The sequence below is a fragment of the Phocoena sinus genome, chromosome 5 (assembly GCF_008692025.1).
Source record: "Phocoena sinus isolate mPhoSin1 chromosome 5, mPhoSin1.pri, whole genome shotgun sequence".
Classification (NCBI taxonomy): domain Eukaryota; kingdom Metazoa; phylum Chordata; class Mammalia; order Artiodactyla; family Phocoenidae; genus Phocoena; species Phocoena sinus.
Window position 1 is genome coordinate 4,318,223 of NC_045767.1, and position 13,868 is coordinate 4,332,090.

At 46.3% G+C, this 13,868-nt stretch overlaps 1 protein-coding gene across 14 annotated transcripts in view; it reads right to left on the reverse strand.

Moving 5' to 3' along the window:
• Window positions 1–13,868, reverse strand: part of TBC1D14 (TBC1 domain family member 14) — a 103,084-nt gene that overhangs the window by 36,450 nt on the left and 52,766 nt on the right. For 2 of the 14 annotated variants that reach the window (XR_004350074.1, XM_032633322.1), the window contains exon 1: window positions 4,076–4,271. The exons of the other annotated variants lie outside the window; for them this stretch is intronic. Coding sequence is in view for 1 of the 2 variants with exons in the window: in XM_032633322.1 (XP_032489213.1) it covers window positions 4,076–4,078 (3 nt within the window). In the remaining variant the exon portion in view is untranslated. Of the gene's footprint in view, window positions 1–4,075; window positions 4,272–13,868 lie in introns of those variants that run through there. 14 annotated transcript variants of the gene reach the window in all.

Below are 13,868 nucleotides of genomic sequence, written 5' to 3' on the forward strand. Positions count from 1 at the left end.
CGTGACCCTTTTTCTCCTCGGGCTTGAAACTGTATAAGGCAGAAAAAATGCTCTATGGCCAAACAACAATCAAGGAGCCCTGCAAGGTCTGCAAAGAGCACAGATACGAAGACGCGTTGTAAAGTTAATTAAATGCCTTGATTTGTGATTTTAAAAAAATCAGTCTCTTCAGTTAGAGCTCGGAGGCTCCATCACAAACGGTAACAAGCAGCACAGTCACAACGGGCCAAGCACTTTACACACACGGAATTGGCTCAACTTGCCCTTCACACTAGCTCCCCACAACCCCGAGAGAGGAGCTGCCATAAGGTGGAGGCCGGGCTGGGGCTGGAGGAGCTGGACCAGAGGCAAGCACCCTGGCTCTGCCCCTGCACTGCTCACCGCAGACTGCCACTCGCTAGAATGCATGATCCAGTTTAATCATTTATATTCAGTCTAAATGAAGCTTTCAACTATGACACAAACCTGTAATAGTGAATTAAGTGCAGATGCAAGGCAAATACTTATGATTTAACCACATAGAGCCCTGCATGATTTAAAAAAAAGGAGGCCTGGCCTGTCCATACTTGAAATCCCAGGGAAAGCCTTTTCAAAATTCTAAATGGCATTTCAGAATACGAATGGCTCTGGAAATTGTTAACAGATCCTACTCCAAATGTAGTTCTCACACTGCTACCTAGAGGGGTCGACAGTAAGCTCATCTTCCAAGCCAGACAAAGCAACTTCAGGAACAAGAAAGGGGACGATTCACTCTCAGGGCAGACAACTTTCAGCTGTGAGTTATCCACACCGAGGTCAGCATGTGATACGGCAAGAGCTAGGGCTCTGGAAGCGAAAAGACTGAGTTCTAAATCTAAGTCCTGGCTCTGATCTGGGGCAAATCATCTTGCTTCTCTCTCGGCTATAAAACGGTAGCAACTGTGAAGACTCCTGTGATGATGAGATCACGAGACAAACATTCAACGGCTGCCCATGAAGTATGAGCCCTTTCTGTGTGCCAGGCAAATGGTGGGGTCGGCCCAGCCCCGGTGCAACTCATCCTTCCAAAGTTTCTGCTCCTCTTGGGGCCCTTATGGGATCAAGCTGAAGTCTCTTGGTTTAAACCAAGTAACAATACCATTCATTGCTGTGCTCATCAGAAGTCCTGCAGGCTAAGCAGAATAAACCATCCATTCAAGGAACCAGTACAGATTCCAACACGCTGCAAAACCCTAGAGGCGATTTAGAATAGGGCTCTGCAAATTCTAGCGGCAAATCAGTTTTACTGGTCACGACAGTATGTTTTTTAAATCAAACAACACAAAAATACAGAGTGCACATAGTAAGGACAGTTTGTTTCAGTTCTATACCTCCTTATAGCTATGCCTTCTTGAGAGAAATGAGTCTCAACCTAAATTTTCTAACCTGGGGATGGGGGTGGGGTGTTGTGTCAGAATAAAAAGTTTACAAGTCACCAATTTAGAAGAGGTCACAGTCCCTGCCCGGAGTGGTGTGCCTTGTATCCTGCTGGGAAGGTAAGACCAACACCAGAGAGGCAGCAGCAAACAAAGCCTACTGCACCCAACTGGGGGCTAAGTGCGGCTGTGGTCTGATAATGCAGCAAAGCTTCAGGAAAAAAGCAGTACACCAGGGCAGCTGAGCAGAGCCTCAACTCCACACAGGGGCCAGGAGCTCATTTGTGAAGGGGCCTGGCACTTTAGCAGACCTGCAGACCCCACCTTGAAGGGCTCACTCACTCTAGCAGGGGCAGTACGATGCCAGCAGAGGCTATGAAACCAGAGCAGACGATAAAAAATGTGGGAGCCCTAAGGACAGGACACCTATGGCTGGAGAGAATCAAAGAAAACAGCTCATGAAGGGTGCCATCTCAATGGACAAAGGACACGGGAGAGCTGGGCTGGAAGCCGTGAAGGAGGGGCATCCCGACAGCACAAGCAGCAGCCAGGAGATGACGGCGAACAGGCTTCTCTGTGAGTGAGCATGAACGCTTCACGTGGGGAATGACGCCGAGTCCAAGTTCTGTTCTGGACTTCATGGTCTCAACAACAAGCTTCCCAGGGCTGACGGGACAAGCCAAGACCAAGCGAGAGAGAGAAAGGAAGAGCTAGACTGGGGTAGAGCCAGAAAGTAAACAGTGTGAGGTGTGATGAGCCCATTAGATACACCCAATGGCAAGGCCTACATCATGTGCATGCTCTGAACAGTGCTGGAGATAAGGATGGGGCATTAGACTCCTAAATAAAGTTATAATCGGCCAGTTGAAGAAGAAGAGAAAAAAATGTCTACCTCGACAGACATTTGTGTAAGAGGAGAAGATCAAGATCCTCAAACAGTGAAAACAAAGCGCTCCTGGTAGGATGACAAGAGGGGTGTCACTGCTACTCACAGAACTGGAAGAGTGCTGTAAAAGACAGCCAATTACGCCCAAACGTGGTAACAGAAGCCCCCTGGCTTCCTGGAAATCTACGTTAGCTACAAGGAGAGAGGCTCATCAGTTAAAACCTGTGCGTAAGCCTTGGATTCAACTGGTTACAGCATCAAGAGTAGCCTTTTAGGGCTTCCCTGGTGGCGCAGTGGTTGAGAGTCCGCCTGCCGATGCAGGGGACACGGGTTCGTGCCCCGGTCCGGGAGGATCCCGTGGGCCATGGCCGCTGGGCCTGCGCGTCCGGAGCCTGTGCTCCGCAACGGGAGAGGCCACGACAGTGAGAGGCCCGAGAACCGCAAAAAAAAAAAAAAAAAAAAAAAAGATTAGCCTTTTAAAATAACCAGGGGGTTTTAGAGGTACGTCTGGAATAAAGCATAGCAGGTGGCCACGTGGCACCTATTAACAGACTGACGTGAAACCAGCGTGAGGGACAGAGAGTACGGCAACCCTGTGGGCACCGGCTGAGGACCTGCGGGGGAAGCACTGTGAGTTGGCGGCAGGCCTGGGTCTGAACCATCACCTCCAGATCATCACCAACGGCAGCGTGACCGTGGGCATGTTCCTTCACCCCTCCAAGCCTGCTTCCCCACCTAAACGAGAATGAATTAACGAAAGACACATGGCCATAGCAGGTGCCTCAAAATGACAGGGAGTATTACTGTCATTATTTTGCTGCAAAATTACTTTTCACAACACTTCCCGCTAAGAGCGGTGCTTAATAAGGTTGTGAAGAGCAGATGAAAGTAAAGAGCCCAGAACACTGCAGCTGGCGTCACACTTTGCCATTTATAACAAGCAACTTTTGGGGGGAGAGGGGTGTTGTCTCACAATCTGGGACAAGATCTGTTCTATTTTGCCATTTTTGGTGGTTAAGAGTGGCCTGAACAGGTCTTACAAATGCTGGGACTTCCAAAACGACAGTACTGGTGACCAATGAGGCTGACCTCACAGTAAGAAGGACCCTCCGGAATCCTCTGAAGGGCTCCTCAGACTTCAACTCTTTTCTCTCCTCACCCACAGTCTTTTTCCCAGAAAGCATCCTCTAGGTTACCAGAAATGTTGGCATTTGGGACAGCAACTCTCAGCGGGCCTTTCTAATTGTCATGTTACTTACAAAACATGTAGAACACATAAGTTCACCTGTGGACTGGTGAATGAAATGTGTTAAAACTGAACTGTGGGTTTTAACAAGCTTGGTTACTGCTACGATCTGACCACCTTACTCGGACCCTGAGCAAACGGGGTACAGCCTGAGCTCCGTACAAAGGCTTCTTGCCCCCAGGATCATGGGCAATGAATGCCATTCAGGCCTCTAAGAGGGGTGCCTGGCCTGGACTGACCTCAGTCTGAACACAGGGTGCGATCCCCCTCTGGGTGGTAAGAATTAGGACGCGCTGGCTCTCTCTCCTACAGTCCCCCACTGTACCCATTAAAACTCAACCCTGTGAGGAAATTACATGGAATCACAGACAAAGAATGGCAGGGGGAGGAAGGCGCATCACCGCAGCCACATGCAAGCTTCAGCTCGTTGGAACAGATGCGTGTAACACACACACACACGCACACGGGCGCACCCACGCTGGGGCCTCCGGCCGGTGACGGGCAGGCAGACCCCCGGAGGGGCGCGGGCGGGGCCCCGGCCCCACTCACCATGAACGCCGCGGGGCTCAGAGGCGCGCGGCCGGCGGCTCCATGCCCGAGTGAGCGGGCGAACGAGCGAGCAAGCGGGGCTCCGCGGCGGGACCTCGGGCGGCGGCTCCGGCGGCCGGGCGGGGGCGGCAGGCCGCTCAATCGCGCGCAGATGCCGCGCAGCCGATCCGCGGCTCGGTTTCGGCGCGTCAGGCCTGGCTCGCCAGGACCCTGGGCGCCGGGCGGGGCTGGGGGAGGACCCGGGCCCCCGAAGTCCCAAGGGGTTCCTCCTCTGGCCGCCCAGGTAGGGAAGGTCGCGCGGCGCCCTCCAGACACCGGACGTGCCCACGCAGGCGGGGAGTCCAGACGCGGGATGTCCGCCCGCGATACAAACCGGGCCTAAATGCTCGCGCTAAGCGAGTTAGGCTGCGTCCTCAGCACACAAATATCACGCTGGAAAACGTACACTCCAAAAAGGAAGCGGTGACACGCCAAACAACGTACGCCAGAGCTCTGCTTTGTGAGATTTTCTAAAAAAATGACACAAGTACATTACCGGAAGGCACTACATAAAAATAGTAACACTAGTAACCTCTGGGTAGTGGAGTGATAATGAGCCATTTTATTCTCTTCTTTATACGCTACTGCGGGTCAAATGTTTTCCACAGTAAGATCAGTTCAATCAAAGCGTCAGGGTGCACACAGAAACACCTAATGATGGAAATCTGCCTAGTGACTGCTTCTCGGGGGCTGACTGGGACGGGGCAGAACATATCCCCAGGGGGGGTGCCAGAAGTATCTTGATAAACATTCAACAAAACTAACTTAAGAGTACACTTCGGATGGCAGCATTCCACTGTTTGGAGCGCATACCTCAATGTTTTAAGTCTTTAAAATCTGCATAAGGTCAAAATTATTTCTGGTCAGCCCATGGGTCCAATGTCCAAGTGCTGAACAAACTGGGCTTGAGACAACACAGACTCTCCTTCCGGAAGGGAACTCACAAGTCCTCAGACCATGGTACCACGCTTTCCACAGCTGACTTTCTGGATGATAGCATTACCAAGTTGCCACCAGAAACTTCTTCACTCAGAAGGAGCCTACAGTGTCCATCAAGCTATAATCGAGAAGACAGACAATGACAAGTGATGGCGAGAATGTGGAGAATCTGGAATTTTCATAAGTCACTAGTAGTTGCAGCCATTTTTGAAAACAATCTGACAGTCTCTTACGTAGTTCAATATACACCTACCACACTCCTAGGAACCTACCCAAGAGAAATAAAAAATACATCCACAAAAAGACTTGCCTGCAAATGTTCACAGCAGCCTTATTCATAAGAGCCCAACACCAAAAAAAAAATTCCAAAAACCCATTAAGTGAGGAATGGATAAACAGCACTGACGCAACAATGAAAAGGGCACTGATACATGCTACCACATGGACACCACACGGGTGAGCCTCAGGGACATTGTGCTTAGTGAAAAGATGCCAGACAAAAGGTAATATGCATGAATCCATTTATATGAAATTTCTTTCTCTAGAGAGAAAGCAAATTGACGTTTGCTTGGAGCTGGAGGCGGAAGCGGAGATCCACTGCAAACAGGCGTGAGGGGACTTTGTCGAGGGGTGAAAATATTCTAAAACCGGACTGCTGTGACAGTTGCATAGCGGCATAAGTTTATTAAAAGTCATGAACATGTACAATGAGTGAATTCTATGGTATAAAAATTATACCACAATAAAGCCATTTTTTAAAAGTAATAGGATAAAACTGGAGAGGCTGATTCTGGCTGGAATGATTAGGGAAAGCCTTGTTATAAAAAATTATTCAAAATTTGGAAATAAGACAAAAGCATGGAGGAGAGGTGCCTTTTCCATTTATACCTGTGCGTTTTTAATATGCCTGCCTGAGGTTTATTTAATTCTCTAGGAGAATGTGCCTGTGCTACTTACTACTCTATTAGAGCTCAGACACTGTGAAGTGACATATTAACTTGTGGATTCATGTCCAATAGAATAGATAACTCTGAAGATGATGTTTTCTTAAATCTAATGTAGCAACCTTATTCTAACTTTTTTGGTTTTATGTCTATAAATACCTAGTTCCTCAAATGCCTTTGGAATCAACTTTACCATCTTACTGGTTCATTTAACTGATTTAATGCTTCTCCTCAATGTGTTAAATGAACCTTTAACTAACATGATCATTCAAAAAAAAAAAAAGGTAAATGTCATGAAAGAATGGTAGAGTAACTGTTTTCTATTAAGAGAATAAAGTGACAAATAACTAAAGGCAACACACAAACCTGATTGGAGGCTGGTTCATAAAGAACAGTTTGGTGTAACTAGAGAAAGCAGAACATGATCTGGTCACGAACATGGTCTGAACATGGTCTGAACATGGTCATGGTAAGATGCTGTTATGGAAATTAACTGATAATTTTCTTAAGCCTGATAACACCTTCATGGTTGTGTAGAGAGCTGAATGAATGCTGATGTATTTATGGATAAGATGTCATGATATCTGCAGCTTACTTTCAAATGATTCCATTTTTTAAAACTAGAAAGAGGCACAATAAGTGAATATGGAAAAATGTCAACAACTGTTCAATCTAAGTGGAGCATATATGGCTGTTCATCATTAAATTATTCCTTGAACCCTTCTCCAGGTTTGAAATTTTTCTTCACAAGGGGAATAAACCAGTAAGAAGGCTGATGACCAATCCTTTAGATCTCATCTTAAATACACATCCCCACAGAAACACTTCCTGCCCTACCATGTAAACTACAGCAAGGCCCTGGTTCCTCTCTCTCCTAGCATCAGGTTCTGTTTTCTCATAGCACTTAATCACAACTTGTAATTACATGACTCTCTGATTAATATTTATTTCCCTCAAGAGACTGTGAAACCTCTGAGGGCGGGGCCTTACTGTAGTCTTCTCCGCGCTGATTGCTAACAAAGTACACGGCACAGAGGAGACGCTCAGCATCACTGTTCCACCCTTCGTTGCACCCGTCCAATAAGCACTTATGGTGCTTGGCCTTATGAATAAAGATGAACAAGGTCCCTGCCCTCAAGTCCCTCACAGACCAGCAAACAGACAATTACCACACTATACGGGTGCTCGGTCCTATGACTGAGAGAAATCTGAGGGCTCCAGGAGCCCCAGGAGGCAGCTGACCCGGCCTGAGGAGTTACTGGTGACTTTCCAGAAATAATTCCTGCAACTGGAAGAGAGCTGGCGTCCTTCTCACAGCGAGGCGTGGGTTCTCAGCCCCTCCACGCCTCTTACCAACACGTAGTGCTATGCATACTGTAGACATCAGCCAACCGGGGCCCACAGGCTCACTAAAAGTAAATATGAGACAGACGCATTAAGCATGTGTTAAATACACATTAAGATGTGCTTCCAAAGCACACAGCTTATCTCCTCTGACAAGCTGTAACCTGCAGGTTACTTTAACAACAGTTTCCATCCCATATTTCGGAACTGGGTACCATTCATAAAGGTTTAACTATTATACCATGTGATGACAGGTTGACTTTTACTAAATTTTGAAACTTAAAGCAAAAATAAGACGTTAACAGAGGCTTTTTCTCTATCTCAATCTGGCATTAGATGTGACTTCTATCTTAATCCACCTGAAAAGAATTCTTCCTCCTGAAGTTTTTCAGTTAACCAGCACTCATCCCCCTGCTTCCTGTATCTCCACCAGCACACTGGATTTACTTGCTTATTTGATTAACCTACAACATTGTTGTCTCTATCCTTTGAGATCAAGGAGGTAAGACTGGGTGATTTGTTTGATGCAGCATCCTAAGAGACAAGCTGACAAACCCAACCTTGCTAGACCACCAGGTTTCACAGGATCAAGAGGTCACTGAAGGGCTTCCCTGGTGGCGCAGTGGTTGAGAATCTGCCTGCCAATGCAGGGGACACGGGTTCGAGCCCTGGTCTGGGAAGATCCCACATGCCGTGGAGCAACTGGGCCCGTAAGCCACAACTACTGAGCCTGCGCATCTGGAGCCTGTGCTCTACAACAAGAGAGGCCGTGACAGTGAGAGGCCCGCGCACCACGATGAAGAGTGGACCCCGCTCGCCGCAACTAGAGAAAGCCCTCGCACAGAAATGAAGACCCAACACAGCCAAATAAATACATAAATAAAATAAATCTATTAAAAAAAAAAAGGTCACTGAAGGAACGACTTCAACCTGGGAGACTGGTTAAGTGAACCATGATACAGCTACACAAAGGCCATTACTTAGTAAAAACGAGATCATGGAAGAATATTTAATGATATGGGGAAATGTCTCTGTTGTCATAGAGATAAGAAGAAAGTCTACAAAGTGGAATGTTTTGAAATTTTGACTTTCATCCACTTAACAAACCTGTATTAACCATTCACTAAAGCTAGGTACTTACTATTCTGGGCCCTGGAGATAAAGTGAGAACCAAACAAGGTCTGGTACTAGGTTTCATGGGCTGTGCAGAAAATACCTGAGAGTTCTGTGACACAGTGACAACGGATGGGGCGACAGTGGGTGGTTCTTCAGACAGGGTGGTCAGGGAAAACTTCTTAGAAGACACCACCTAGGAGGGAGCATCTGAGCTAGGACCCGATGAGTCTCATTCAACCCTAACAATCCCATGAGGTATGTACTGTGCTAGGCTGAGTGACGGCCCCCAAACATGCCCATGTCTTAATCCCTGGGACCTGTGACTGTTACCTTACATGGCACAAGGGACTTTGCAGATGGGATTAACGTTATGGACCTTGAGATGGGGAGATTATCGTCGATTATCTGGGTGAGCCCAAAATAACCACAAGTGTCCTTAAAAGATGGAAGCAGGGACTTCCCTGGTGGAGCAGTGGTTAAGAATCCGCCTGCCAATGCAGGGGACACGGGTTCGAGCCCTGATCCGGGAAGATCCCACATGCCGCGGAGCAACTAAGCCCGTGCACCACAACTACTGAGCCTGTGCTCTAGAGCCCGCGAGCCGCAACTACTGAAGCCCACGCACCTAGAGCCCGTGCTCCGCAACAAGAGAAGCCACCATGACGAGAAGCCTGTGCGCTGCAACGAAGAGCAGCCCCCGCTCGCCGCAACTCAAGGAAGCCCATGAGCAGCAACAATGACCCAGCAGAGCCAAAAATAAATAAATAAATTTATTTAAAAAAAAAAGATGGAAGCAGAGGGAGATGTGACTACAGAAGGGGAAGGCAGTGTGTTGATGGGAACAGAAATTCCTTGGCCACAAGCCAAGGAACGCCAGCAGCTTATAGAATCTGGAAAGGAAAGAACAGATTCTCTCCTGGAGCTCCTAAAAAGCCCAGCCCTGCCCAACACTTTGATTTTAATCTGGAAGACTCATTTCATACTTCTGACCCCCAAACTATAGGAGAATAAATCTGAATTGTTTTAAGCCACCAAGTTGGTGGTAATTTATTACAGGAGCAACAGGAAACGAATATAGGTACTATCACCATCATCCCCCCCTACCCCCCTCTTCTCCCTAGATGCAGCAACTAAGGCTCTGAGTAACTTCCCCAGTTAAGTAAACAGCTGGTCAGATGCAGGGTGGGATTTAAACCCAGGCAGTCTGGCTCCAGGGCCTCTTCCTATCAACTCCCCTGATGCACTGCCTCTGAACTAGGATCCCAAAATAGTGTCCCCTTTGTGGCCCTAAGGCCTTGTTAACTACCAGACACAGGCATAAGATCAAGGAACAAATGCACCACTTGCCTATTAATTAGGGATATCACGGAGTTTCCAGCACCAAAGAGAAGACTCCACCCAAAGTGCTTCCACACGCTGACAAGATGTTAAGTAATATTCTGAGTCCAACTTAGACAAGCAACTTAAAGGGGAGTTCAGGGGAAACTTAACTCGAAGGAAAGCAAGGTTAACAGCCTTGCTCTTCTCAAATCTGAGGTTTCTCCAAGTCTACGCAGGCGCTTGCCGATGACGCCTCCTCGGGAAGGCCAGGTGTGCTCCGGGCCCTGCACCACGCACCACAGCCCAAGACAAGCCAGCCGGGCCTGGAAAAGACCCAAGAAGCGTCTCCCCTGCTGATCCAACAGTGTTTAGAGATTATCTAATACTTTAAAATCTCAACCTTCCATCGGGAATTAGATCAATGTGAAAAAAAGCAGTTTTCTTTGGCTGTCAGTATTTTCATATCAACACATTAAAATTGCTCGGGGAAGGGCAAAAGCATCTGAAAGCTCCCAAGGGCCACCTCCCCAGGCCTTCCTAGGAAGCTGCCTCGATTCAGCTACTTCCAGGAAACGTGCTTTTCTGGTTCAGCTTATGTAACAGGCCACCCAACTGCAGACACTATCGCCTGAGCCCAGAGTCGGTCAGAAAGTGGATTCAGAACACGGACGGTCGCTTCTGAATAGCCCCGGCCACAGCACCTTCAAGGTCAGTGCTGGGCAGGTCTCCTGAGAACCGATCGTGTACACACCAGAGAGAAGCTGCGCAACTCTCTCACAAACGTATGCATGTGAGTGAAACGTACACAAACGTAATCTGGCTCAGAGAAAGGCCTGGGCGGGTGGGCACTAAACGGCCAGAGACTACAACCAGGAAGGGGCTGTGGAGTCTCGGGTGAAGAGGGCTTTCCCGTTTGATTCTGCCCACCTCCATCCTTTGGGTATTTTACAGGTATTTTTTCATGAGCTATTTTTTATAATTTGAAAAAAAAAAAACAATTTTTAAGCCATTTCAGATGGAATCCAAGACTGATTTTTGGCAACTGCGAGTTCCCAAACACACTGAACATGCCTGAGCAACAGCAAAGTTTTTGTTTTTATCCACTCAGAGGAGTAAAGATGTAGCCATGATGTAAGACCAGAACGAGAGAAACCACTGACCTTTACCGAGCTCCCACTGGACACCAACCACTGCTCCAGGAACACCCACACTTCATCCTACTGAACCTTCATGAGCACAGGCAAGATGGGCATTATCTTTGCAGAGGAGGAGACCAAAGGTCAGACAGGCAAAGTCAAGTCGGCGGCCTAAAGTCACACAGCTGACTATGAGTGACAGAATCAGGACACAGACAAGGGGCTCTGTGATCCCAAAGTTAGAGTCCTTCCCAGGCCCCCTGCCTTCCCAAGCCTGAGACCCCTCTGATCCCAGCACTGTTAGTGGTCCCAGTAAAGGTCTGTCCATTTCCTGTTCTCTGAACTCCTGTCTCTTCCTGGGAGCCACTGCGGTAAGACTGAAAGTGTGCTCTGAATGCTGCCCTCTCAGACTGACGGGGAAGTGTCCACATTAGGAAAAACAAGCAAAACCTTAAGAAGCGCTATGCACTAGAATTTCAGTTTATATTATTAAGGCATCTGAGGTAAGAGAGTTATAACTCCTCAGATCAAGTAACTGTTGCCACGACAACAGTCGGAGACAATCTACCCATAGAATAAAACCAAAGTTCAAATTAAATGACCACGCTGCCATTTCCCTTTCTTCTCTCTCCCTTTTCTCTTCCAGAAAGGCATCATGTAGAAATTTGATATGTAATTAACTTGCTGCCTCTCTAAAATCCAAAATTAATAGCAATTAGACATTTTATGAGGTGATTTCCTGATAGACTCACCCTCACCCGAAAGGTCCTGGTCCTGTACACGCGTGCCACCTACCACCTGGACAAGCCAAACTTTCCAGAACAGGCTGAGCTTTCTACTCTGGATCACCACTCACTGGGTAAAGTTGCCCTCTTTGCCCTACTGCTAGGAAGCTCAGTGTCAAATCTGTAGAGTGCCTCTACGAGCTACATGGGAATTTGTGAGCTGTAGTTTGGGGTATCCATTAGGCTCTTGTTTCGTCTGGTGGTCCTTTGCCCAAATTCCTTAACACTTTGTCGTCTGCCATTCTGCAAACTTTTTAAAAACTGTTTTTAGAGTAGACGTGCACACAAAATAAAATCCACGAGGTATAAAAGGGTCAACAGTGAAAGTCGGTCTCCCTCCTCCCCCAGTTCATTCGCCTCTCCAAAGCAATGCTATTATTATCAGTTTCCTAAGGGGCCTTCCTGATACAGTATCCGCGCTTACGAGCGTATGCGTGTATCTCATGCATACAGAGCACACTGATGGCTATTCAGCTTGCTTTTTTACGGTATGCAGTGTATTGCATTTAGGAATTTAACCAATTCCCTACTACCAGGCATTTAGATGGCTTCTGGTCTTTTCTAATCAATCTTTTTTGTGATCTTCCAATCTTTTGCAATCAATACCCTTATAAAACCATCAGTTTACCTACGCAGTAACTCATCTGTAAGATAAATTCCTAGAAGTGGAAATGCTGGGTCAAAAGTACCCTAACTGCTTGATTGATTCATTCATTCATGTTAGTTTTATTCTTTAAATTAACATGTAGTTAGCTTTTTGGTGTGTAAGTTCTGTGACTATTAAAACACGCTGTCTTATAGACATCACAGTCAAGATACAGGACAGTTCCATCCTCCCCAAAACCTTGTCCATGCGCTCCCTTAGTACCCACTCCTGGCACTGCAGCTTTATCTCTTCAAGCATATCACACAAATGAAATCATACAGCATATACGTAACCTTTTGAGACTGGATTCCTACAGTCAGAGAATACCCGTGAGACCTGCCCAAGATTGTTAAAACAGTGGATTACACTGATTGATTTTCAAATAATAAACCAGCTTTGCACTCCTGGATAAATGCCACATTTCAATGTATTGCTGAATTCAATTTGCTGATAACGTGTTGAGGACTCCGTGTGTCTTCATAAGGGATATTGGCCTCCGATGTGCTTCTTTTGTACTGTCCTTGTCTGGTTTTGCTATCAGGGTAATACTGGCTTCATATTATGAGTCAGTCCTTCCTCTTCGAAAATCGGTGTTATTTTTCTTCAAATATGCAGGAGAACTCATCAATGAAACCCCCTCTGGGCTTGGAGATTTCTTTTGCAGGAGGCTTTTAACTAAAATTTCCATTTCATTAATAATTACAGGACAACTTGGGTTATATATTGCATCCTGGGTGAGTTTTGGTGATTTGTGATTTTCAAGGAAATGGACCATTTCATCTAAGTTATCAAACTTACGTACATAAGAGTTATTCATAACATTCTCTTACTATCCTTTTAATTTCTTCAGGGTCTATAGTAGTATCTCCTTTTTTCATTCTTCTTACTGATAATTTGGATCTCCTCTCTTTTTGTCAGTTTTGTTAGCATTTGATTTTGTTGATAATTTCCAAGAACCAGCTTTTGGTTTCACTGACTATTAATTTTTCTGCTTTCAATTTCAGTGATTTCTATTCTTATGTGTATTATTTTCTTCCTTGTGCTTGCTTTGGGTTTATTTGCTCCTTTTACAGTTTCTTAAGGTAGAAAATTAGATTGGAGAACTTTTTTCTTTTCTAATCTGACTGGTTTAATGCTATAAATTTCCTTCTAAGCACTGCACCCCACAAATTTTGATAGACTGTGTTTCTGTTCAGTTCAAAATATTTTCTCATTTTCCTTGTGACATCGTTATTGTTCCAAAACATATTCAGAAGCATGTTGCTTGTTTAATTTCCAAGTTTGGGGAGATGTTCTTGTTATCCTTCTATCACTGTTTTAGTGTAATTTCATTGTGGTTAGAGAACGTATTTTGTGTAATTTTAATCCTTTCCGATTCAGTTTCTTTTATAATGCAGGTTACGGTCTATCTTGGTGGCCATCCACGTGTGCTTGAAAAGAATGTGTGTTGTGCTCTTGTTGGAGGGTGGAGCGTTCTCTAAATGTCCGTAGCCTGGCTCGCTGACGGTAGGTTCTTCTATGTCC